The 10,877-nt window shown below is 36.3% G+C and overlaps 1 protein-coding gene across 1 annotated transcript in view; it reads left to right on the top strand.

The window, feature by feature from the left end:
* ERMP1 (endoplasmic reticulum metallopeptidase 1) overlaps window positions 1-9,906 on the top strand; it is a 14,274-nt gene extending 4,368 nt beyond the window's left edge. The window contains exons 5-13 of the mRNA XM_009696083.1: window positions 433-645; window positions 1,614-1,834; window positions 4,560-4,734; window positions 5,319-5,509; window positions 6,102-6,254; window positions 6,787-6,989; window positions 7,713-7,828; window positions 8,291-8,454; window positions 9,598-9,906. Of these exons, the coding sequence (XP_009694385.1) occupies window positions 433-645; window positions 1,614-1,834; window positions 4,560-4,734; window positions 5,319-5,509; window positions 6,102-6,254; window positions 6,787-6,989; window positions 7,713-7,828; window positions 8,291-8,454; window positions 9,598-9,762 (1,601 nt within the window). The 3' untranslated portion in view covers window positions 9,763-9,906. The remainder of the gene's footprint in view (window positions 1-432; window positions 646-1,613; window positions 1,835-4,559; window positions 4,735-5,318; window positions 5,510-6,101; window positions 6,255-6,786; window positions 6,990-7,712; window positions 7,829-8,290; window positions 8,455-9,597) is intronic.
* Window positions 9,907-10,877: the final 971 nt, after the last annotated feature.

Raw genomic sequence — 10,877 nt, 5'->3', positions numbered from 1 at the left:
GGAAAGAAAGGCAGGTAATTTGTAATCATTGAAATGTGGAGGGGTTACTAGCGGCCAGGAGAAGAGGAGGAAGAATAGGAAATTATAAACTGTTCTATGGGTTAGCCGTGAATTCCAATGCTTTAATATCAGACCTGAAGAAGGGCATGTGGGCTGAAGGCTTGACTACTCCCTTCATTGCAACAGTGTTTAAATACATGAAGCTTCCCAAGTATGCTTATTTTAGTGACAGCTGTATAGATTAGCTCATGAAAATACTATGCTGTGCATACCATCATATACCTATTTGAGAATAATCAGTTGTATATTCACATCTTTGTTAGGGATATTGCAGTTCAGTTCTATTTTTAAGAACGTTTATATTTAAAAGAATGCTGTGTACTAATTGATCAACCCTGATGTAGTTATGTTCTGTATCTGCTTTTTTAATAGGTGACAATATTCTAGCTATCGTAAAATACCTAGCAACATCGGATAAATTGGCTAAATCTTTTGAGTATCGACATGGAAATGTTGTGTTCTTTGATGTACTTGGTTTATTTGTCCTGGCTTATCCTGCTCGTCTTGGCACCATCATGAACTATATTATAGCAGCAATTGCATTTCTTTATTTAAGCAAGAAAGTGTTACAGCCCAAAACCAGAGGTAAGTCTAGTTCTTTAAAAAAAAAATAATCAATCACATTACTCCTTAATGAATAGCAATTAGTAGATGAAGAAGCATTCAGGCGATTAAGGCGTCTTTTTAGATAAACTTCAGAAATAAATTTTAGGGGTGCAGCATGCCATAGGAGTTGCTTTGTGTTTAAATCTCTCAACACTGAGTAATTATGATGGAGAAAGACTATGATAGGCCTAGATCTCTGGCACTTATGAATCATGATTAAGTCTCTTATCCTTTCATGAAGATTAAAATTAAATATTTAAAGATCTGAAAATGGAAAAAAAAATTTGCTTAGTATCTATATAAACTCTTTGATCTGTTAGAACAGGTAGGGCTTTGGAATTGTGTTTCTGTAACACCTATCCATAGGCAGGAGCAAAGAAGAAAACAACAAATGTGGAAAAAGATAACAAAGCTTAATAAAGGGTGTAAAACAACTTAAGTCTTCTAGTTAGACTTTTAAGGTATGTATAGCAACATACCATTTTTAAAAACAAAACAAAACAAAACAAAAACACCCCAAAAAACAACAACAAACACAAAACCAACCCGAAACAAACACCTCCCACAAAATCCAGCAAACTTTTTTGGAGTAAGAAGAAGTTACAAGAAAAGCACCTGCAAATTATTTTTTTTTTGAGGCTTTATAGATGGTAGAGTGGCTCTACTGATTCCCGAGAGAAATTTTTCCTATCGGGAACATGGTAATTTGCAAAATATACTAGTACTCTGGGAAGTAAAAGTTTCAGTGAAGAAGACTGCAGAAAGACTTGTAAAGAAATAGGCTAACTGATTTAGACCATACTGTTAAGAAATCTTCAGAGTGGACTCACTGTGCAGTTTTATTTTGGTCATTAAAGCAGTTACACTATGGAGTAATCACAATAGTGATGATAGTCTGCAGTAGAATACGTGACTATTGAGTCAAACTTATTTTTTCTTCTTCGTAGCTATTCATAACATGAAGAAATTCTTCACTGCATTTGGCTTAACAGTGATAAGTTGGCTGTGCACACTTGTGACAGTCCTCATAGTGGCAGTATTCATCTCTGTCATTGGACGATCTCTTTCTTGGTATACCCATTTCTATGTTTCTGTGTTTCTGTATGGCACTGCAGCTGCAGCTAAGCTCATTCTTGTGCATACGCTAGCCAAGAAGTTCTTCTACAAGGTAAGCTTGACTTTGTTGCTAATGTTGAAGTGTAATGTAGTGTTTAATCTGTGGAAGACAATTTTTGAGATGATTAAAAAGATGCAGAAAGTTTTCTGTGTTGGACAGAAGTATTTAAAATGTTACTGTAAAAATTGCTTCATCTAAGCATAGGGATTGCTCTACTAAGAGAGTCAAGAGCTTTGTGATTTAAGGCTTTTTCCTTGCTAATGACCTTTAGAAGCTGGTTCAGAAAAAAAGGCAAAAGTCTAGTAGAATACAGTATTAAGGTACTGTTTCTTTTCCTATCTCCTCCTTTCCTTCCTGCTGTCACTTCAGTTGATAAGAGCAGAGCAACAGCTGGAGAATTTAGGGGTTTTTATACCTTTCAGTGTTCTTGGTAGTCACAGAATCTACATATATACTTGAATGTTCTTTGAATCTTACCAGATTCTTGCTTCTGAATGTACTTTTATGACAGATTCCCTAAATTCAGTATTTTATTTTGGTACAGTACCTCCTTATGTATCTTTTAATATTTTTATTCTTTATTTAATCCAATTTAGCATTTACGCTTTGTTGTGAAACTTGGAATTTCAGTTCTCTCTGTTTTGTCCTTCCTTCTGTTATACGTGTTGTTTTGGTGCTGTCATTTGTATTCATAACTTTCTAAGCAAATTATGATTATTTTTTTTTTTTCCAGATGGTTCATGAGAGCTTTTTTCCTTATATCTATCAGAATTTCTATCTCTGTCGTGCCGTCTTCTAAGATAGTAATTTGTGCTGGACAGAGCTTTCTAAATGAAGCTGTTGTAAAAATTTAGAGTAGTCACCTTTCCCTCTATGACTATTCAGATTGTTAGTTGTTTTGACCACAGCTGGAGATGGCACGGAGCTCTTGATAGTCCATGTTCTTTTCTGCAGTAGATAAAGGTCATTTAGGCCCCTGCAAGGCTTGGTGAGGATTTGGTGTGTGTTACCTTTCCATTGCTGCCATTTGTCATGATTACTGTCTATCTACCTTTTTTGCTTAGAATTCTTTTTTATGGATAACCAACACAATTTAACTTGCATAATAATGTCATAATTATAGCTCATAACATAATCCCAGATGTTTAGACGATAGTTTAACAGTTTTGTATTAAAAACAGGACCTTCAGGTGGTGCCTTGAGGTATCTGACAGATGATGCTCTTCTAGGGCAGAAGTCGATTACTTGAGCCTGTTAGGTTTAGGTTTTAGGTGCAGTAAGATTTAGTCATTAAGCTTGCTGTTATCTTCTCATCTATTTGTAGAAGCTTTGGGCAAGGGAGTTTAGGAAACTTAAGTTGTCAGCCAAATCCAGCTTCATCCAAGTATTTGAAGAAGTTTTATTTGAAGTTTTATTTGAAGAACTTACTGAAATTTGATTGTATGGAAAGTTCTGGGTGGATCAGTCATGTCTTCATCTGGAAGTGGGTTTTTAAATTGGGGAAGGGGAGTTTAACTGGTGTATGTATGTTAACAAATATACGTATGTGGTGACTTCCTTTTCTGGAAAATACAAACCATTTATAAAATAGATGTGATGTTACCATTTTCTAATCTTCTGGAAGAGGTGACAGGAGAGCGTACTTTTGCTAACTGTTAAGCCGTTCCAAGCTCTGGGTCTGCTTCTTACCTGGAGATTGTCTGATCAGCAGATCAACAAAGTTGGTATCATGAGTCTCTTAATTTTCTTGCATGCTGTAGCTTGCAGTAAACCACAGTTTGTGCTGCCTCTGCAACTTAGATTGTACTTAAAGAGTTGCATAAAAATTTTGAAAGCTTGTCTCTTACTTGGCTATCACAAGCAATGCCTGGGTGTTTTCTGTTAGTGGCTCAAGAACTTGTGAATTAATAAGCATTTTGTTTTGAAATAGGCTTGGCAACTCATATCTTTCTTCCTTCTCTTCCTTTTTTTTTTTCCTTTTTCTTTTTTTTTTCTTCTCAGCCCAAAACTGAACTAGGGGCTTTCTGATTGCCATTGTTTATGTAAGCAGTCCTTCTTGCTACTAGCAGGATTCACAATTAAGAATCTTGCATTACAGACACTGCAGCATTGCCCAGGTAAATTGAAAGAAACCCACGGAAACAAACCACATTTTTGATGGTTAAACTTCCTTCTTTTTTGAAAATGTATCGGGTAATAGCTGATCCATGCATGTCTTTTCTTCAAGACAAATAATGTATTTTAAAAAGCAGACCTCTGAAGTGACAGCTGAGGCGTGACAGATAAAGGCACCAGAATAATATTTGTGTATTAATTACAGGGCTTGTGTAAGAAGTGTATTAACAGCTGCTGTTCAAAAAACAGGTTTAGAATCTCAGGAGATACAGATAGTTTTTTCACACATAAGTACTACATAACTTTTTAATATTCTTAACAAATACCAATGCTTTTTATAAAAAGCTGTTTACCTGTGTACATGAAACATTAGCCTTCCATCTTCTTGGTATTGTTATTCATATGTTTCCTTCCTCCTTCTGCCCCAGCCCGGGTAATCGCTTTTCCAAGCTATGTCAGAGCAGATTTAAAAAATTTTAAAAAAGTATACTGGCATGGATATCTCTAAACGGTAAGAGAATGGTGAAATGATGCTTGTCAAAATTGTTTTGTCCAAGGAAAACAATTATATACAAGAAATAAGGATTTTTCTGTGTGCTCTCATGAGATGTGATACATGGCATATGCTCAGTGATGAGTGTATTTGCTTTTTTTGTTACAGAATATGAATGAGCAGTACCTGGGAGATATTTTTTTTGATGCCTCATTGATGATTTGGTCTATAGCATTGACTGTGATTACTCAGATGGGCCTTTGTTCAGCATTCATTTGTACGTTATGGGTAGCATTTCCTTTACTCACTAAGCTGATGATCCATAAAGAATTCAGCCAAAAAGGTATGAGTTTTGAGGGGCGAAGTTATATTTCAAAACCTCTACTCTGCTATTGTATATTGAGTATTTTCCTCCAAACTCTTATTATTTAAGCAAAAGAAATCTCGAACTTTGAATTTGAATAGTCAAAGTAACCATGTGACATTTTTGTAACAAGAAAAAGTGTTCTTGAACTAAAGATAGTTTGAAAGTGTGGAGAAGCTCTTTAACAAAAAATACATCAAAAAACATCCTGTGTCTCAAGCTAAAAAGAACAACACTATCTGGGGTTATTAATAAGTGATCAGATACCTTGATAGATAGTAAAGGTTGTTTAAAAAATACTGTAAAATTTAAACAGTATTTGGGACAGAACACCTCTTTTTCTTTTTGTAATACGGGAGTAGTTTTGTGGTGTTTTAAAAAGAGTTAATTGGCATTGGCTATGCAAAATGAGATCCCCTTTCCATATCTGTGTCACAGTTGAGGACCAGTATTGTCTGTTGGGCCTTGGAGCAGTATGTGGATATATTAGTAAAGTTGTGTGTTTATGTCCTTTTAAGCTTTTACAGTTTTTTGTCTTTCGGGTTTTTTTCTGTCCCTTGTAGGTGCCACAATGAAGTTTGTCATGATGTACTTGCTGGGAATGTTTGTTCCCTATCTGTATATGATGTATCTTTGTTGGACTGTTTTTGAAATGTTCACGCCTATCATGGGACGAAGTGGTTCAGAAATTCTACCAGATGTTGTGTTGGCAGGATTCATTGTGGTTGTCACTATGATTCTGTCATCCTATTTTGTAAGTAGAATTTGTAAATCTTGTTTAAAACTAAACTTTCTCTAGAGTTTAGAATCAATGTTTTACTAAATTAATATCTTAAATATCACGGGAAAGCTTTAGGAAACATATCAAACATTCCATGTTTTGTGTTAGTCAAAGGAAAGTCATTGAATCAGGGGTTAGAAAAATATATGTGCTCTGTGATGGTGTAGTAAAGATTGGTGTAAAATACACAATTTAATGCTGGAGTTTGAACAGGCATTCATTTTAGGTGAAGTATGGTATGTGACTGAGCACTACATATGCTACACTTCCAAAAAAAAAACTCTCAGGGCTTTTTTTCTGCTGCCCTTTTTACAGAGGTTCTAGGTTTTTGTTGGCAGATGTTTTAAAAAGTAGGAAATTTTTGAAAGCTCTGGAAAGTACTCACTTTATTCCTTTTGGTTTTAAATACTGAGATTACAAAGAAGTGCCCTGCGTCAGGTAGTACTTGCAATGATACCTTCTTAATGTACTTTCACTTCCATAATTAGATTTTAGAGTTATATGAATAGTGTCTTATTTCTTAAGTCTTGCAGTTTTATAACTGGACTGTCTTTTTATTCTCTAGATTAACTTCATTTACCTTGTCAAAAGTACAAAAACGACGCTAATAACTTTAACTACTGTGTTTGTAGTCACTCTGATTCTGGTTTGTAGTGGAATCTTCTTTCCTTACAGTTCTGATGCAGCCAATCCAAAGCCTAAGCGAGTCTTTCTCCAGGTAAGAAATGCCTTGCATATCGTATTGCCTCTGTTGGTTGCAAGACTGTTTTTTTTTAAAAGCTTAATACCTGACCACCCCTGACCCCCTAAAAAGAGTAACCTTCCCTTTCTTGCCTGATTTAAAAGTTCTAATGATTATTCCTGGATTTGAAAGAATTGCTGATGTTTCCCTTGTTCAATCTATGTGTTCAGTTAATCTGTGGCAGAAGAGCAAGTTTTTTTAGGTGGTTTTAAGCGGGAGACTTGAGTAAGCAATAATTTAAAAAGTGAATGTGATGGGAGATGAGCAAATACTTACAGGCACAGTCATCTTCTGAATGCAGGTGTTTTTATGGTATGTTTCTTTTATCTGAGTAATTCTGTCTATATATTCATAAATGCTTAGATATGTGTTCAGTGCATACTGAAAAGGCAGTAGATTTTAAGGATTAACACGGAGGATATTTCAGAATCACTTCTGACTCTTGCAAACTGCATAGGCTCCATCATCTTTCTGTGTCTTGGTTTTTTGTTCTTTTTTTTTCTTCTAGCACATGAGCAGAAGATTTCATGATTTAGATGGAAATGTGGTTAAACATGACTCTGGTATATGGATTAATGGATTTGATTATAATGGAATATCTCACATAACTCCCCATATACCTGAAATCAATGACACCATTAGAACTCCATGTGAGGAGCAGGCTCCTTTCTGTGGCCTTCCTTGGATTCTGCCAGTGCATTTCATGTTCCGGTTGGTATGAACACTGCTTCACTTGAGCACTTAGTGCCAAAGCATGTTGGTCATTTATGCAGTCTCGCTTATGTAAGGGAAGAAAAAGTAAGGCTAATCTGAAATGGAAGGATTGTTTACTTTTAGACCAAGAAGACACTTAAACTTTGGTCTAGGGGCAGTGTCTTCTGCCAGAATCTCTGCAACAGCTGGGTCTGCTGCAGGATCTGTAGAAGTTGATGTGTGGAAAATCGATGTCAGCATCAGTGGAGAAAAAGGTAACAGGGGGTCCTTCTAAAGTGCAGTTCTGAGTAAGAGTATGTATGTCTCTTCCCTTCTTCCCCCTCTTACTCCAGCTGGCAGCAGAGGAAGTCTAGAGTAGCTGGTCTCTGCAGAAGAAAACTAGCCGCTGTTACTGTTTCTCATACTGCAAGAATCTTGTAAGCAAAAGTGTAGCGGTTTGAAGATGCAAATGTTCTTACTTATTTTCTTGATTTTTAAATTAAGACAGATGAAGGTAATGAATGAACGAACACCCTGGTCACTCTGTTTCTATTAATATGCCTTTTATATATTTATCTGGCCACAGGCTCCTAATTTTACCTGCCTTCTGCTAGAATCAGTAGCTTTTGAGTATTTCATTTAGTAACAGAGCAGTCAGCTATACTATACAAAAACTTCTTAGTGTCTCACACTCATACATGACTGTTGCATTAAGTTAAAACTTTTTTTTTTTTAAAACAGGAAAAACTGGTATCTTCCTGCTCCAGAAATTTTTCCAAGAATCCCCATGCATTTTAAAGTTCTGTCCAAGGAGCTGATGCCCTGGAACTCTGTGAGGTTAAGCTTTGAAGTATCTGGTGAGTGACTGAAGCTTCTGGTTTATAATTTGTGTTTATTTTTACACCCATAATAAATCAGGTTTTGACTTCAGTACTGCAGATTCTAGTGCCATTCCCAAGATAGTGAGCTTTGAGATTAGCATTGATTCAGTTTCATAACACACTAGGAACTGTGGGTGTTGTGTTGCAGTTGTTATTTGGGGGACTGATAACCTTGTCTATTTTGAGTAAGCCTTGATCTTTTTATAGAAAGTCCTTTCTTAAGCTCTGCTTTATAGCTCTGTCCATTTCCTACATCATCATCTCATTTATCTCACTGCTTAGAAATAATTGAAGCTTCTTCTGTAGAAAAGGCAGTTGTATCATGTTTTGGAAGACACGAATAGTAATACACAGATACCATGCTACTGTATAGGAAAACAGATGGTTATTCTACCTCCACCTGTTGACACATCTTGACACATATCGCTGTCTCTGCAGGTCCAAGTCACATGTCTCTCTATGTTCGGCCACATGAAAGATCGGCTCTGTCCACCTGGTCTCTTGGGGATGGCATGCCGGTTGCTAGCTTGGGAGGAGACTATTTTGTGTTTTACTCCCACGGGCTGCAGGCTACACCGTGGCACTTCTGGATAGAACTGACGGTGAGTATGCCGCTGCTGAAAACCCAGCAATCCCTTGGTCTGCCCTGTTGTCACTATTTCTGCATTCTTACGTGAAAAATGTCATTATAAGTTTCTTGAGCTTTGCTTTATTTGATAGATCTTAATTCTAGCTTCCTTCTTTTAATTTTTCCCTGAACTTTATATATCATCTCACATGTATTTTTGATGCTTAGTCCACTAACTTGCCAGACAGCCAAAGGGAGAATGTCTTCCTTGTCTCCATGGTCTTAGGTTATAAGTTTGGATTTCTCTGATCTTAATCTTGTAGTTTTATCTTTATTACTGTTATTTCAGAATTCTTTTTCCTATTGTGAGTAGCTTCCTTTTCATGTATTTTGTTTGCTTGGTTTTGGGAAATTACAAGGAGTCCTTGGTGGGAAACTTACCTATCTTGAGGCTGAAGAGAGTTGTAAAAACTTTGTTTTCTAAATGTTCTTTTACATTATTTTCAGTTGGAAGCAAGGCTGTTCCAGTGGGATTTATGATCCCCCTTTCCCTCACCCCTGTCAACTTGCCAATGAAGAACTTTTTGCAGATCTGTATGTTTTCATTATAGGTTTAACAGTGTCTTATTCTTTGAGTAAATATTACAAGAACCTTGGAAAGTTCAGAAAGTCCCTTGTTCCTTCCTGGATCAGGCAGTCTAAACACTTAACCAAATAATTGTCTGAGGGTACTTGATAAAGGCAGACAGGAATCTGCAGTGTGACAAGCTTTGCAAGATTGACAGTGGCAAAGCTAGGCAAAAAAGGCTTTTCATCCTAAGGATTCACAATAGAAGGATCAGTATAAATACTATGTTGGAGTCCATGTCTTGATTTGTCAGCAAAACTGACAGATGGAAACATTGAAGTTAGAGCATGCACAAGCTATGTTATGTCAGAGGCACTGTGATCTAAATAAGTAGTTGCAAGTTCAGTTCAAATTATTCAGATTTAACTCATCATGTAATCAGACTGATACATTCGAAGATAGGAGGTATTTTAACATACAAGACAAAGAGTTGCAGGATGAAGTTTGTTGCATAGATGCTAAGTCTGTTGAAAAGTACATCTGGATTGATCTTATGTTTAAAAGTGATAAACAATCATAAAGACTGTGTTGCCCTTTTCTCACTTTCAGGCCCCAGAAAAGCATTCTGATGGAATAGTCTCCATTGCCATAGCAGCACATTACTTTTTTGGGGAAGATCAAAAGTCACCTCAACTCTATGCCTTACTGGAGAGACTTCCAAACTGGACGTTTTCTTCTGGTTGGTCCTCCACTTATGACCTTTTTGTCTTTTAATGTTGACAATAATGCAGTGCTAATAGGCTAATCTCTCTGACACAGAATGCTGTTGTAGCAAACACTTTCTAACAAGATGTCAGAGACTTTCACGAGAATTTAAAGTACTTTGGCGACAAACAGTGTTTCTTTGGCAGTTTGACTATTTAAAGGCTACTGCTATCTTGGGGATATAGTGATACTTCGTGTCAACATGAATACAGTTCACCTTGCTTCTTCCATTGAAGTGGCAGTTTGACTAGTGGGTTTCTTAACTCCTCAAATGCAGTTTTCATTTTTAACGTTAGCATAATATGATGGCAATTGTAATGGGAGAGTTTCATGAAATTATTTTGATGTTATGTAAAACACAATCGTAGTTTACACACATGTGGGGACTATCACCTACCAATCGTATCCGTCCTATTAAAATACGACCTTCAGCTAAAAGATGCTTGTTCACGTGGTGAGAAGGCAGAGGTGGCGAAGTCCTAAACACTACTTTTGTCACTGGATGAAGTCGCTGAAAGCTGTGATGCTTGTGTAGGTTCCATTCCCAGTCCTTGGGAAATGCACAATGCAGAAAAATTGGTATTATGATGGTATGTGGTAATTATTTATCGAGTTTATCTTTTCCAAATAATATGTTTCTGTTAAAAACTTAGTTCCTGCTCTTCTGCCTGTCTCTTCAATGCTACAATTTGAGTAGGTAAGTTTGACCTAACTATCATCTTGTGGTTTTTGTTCCTGTTGGGATTTTTCAGTATCAGCATATGAACATGTGACTTGCTCTCTTGTATGTGAGAGTGCTAAGTCCACACTCCTTTATGTGGGTATCTTATAATTAATCTACTCAAAATTACAGGTTATCTTCTAATTTATTAGAATTGGCTAATTTTTGGTATCTCCTTTGGAGAGACTTTTGGTGATGTGACAGTATTGCACTTTGCTAATACGTTGTAACTGTTTCTTAAAACACGGTTTGCTTTCCATAAGGAAAAATACCAAGAAGAGTCATCTTTAAAAAGATGTCTAATATATCTGGATTGCTCTTATTTCCACAGGATGAGGTTTATAAATGACTGTGAGTGACTTAGAATATCTTCTGGTTTTAATTGACAAGCTTTGAGTTCAGA

This window comes from Cariama cristata, unplaced genomic scaffold, assembly GCF_000690535.1.
Source record: "Cariama cristata isolate BGI_N322 unplaced genomic scaffold, ASM69053v1 scaffold17502, whole genome shotgun sequence".
Lineage (NCBI taxonomy): Eukaryota > Metazoa > Chordata > Aves > Cariamiformes > Cariamidae > Cariama > Cariama cristata.
This window is presented reverse-complemented; position numbering and strand designations above follow the sequence as displayed.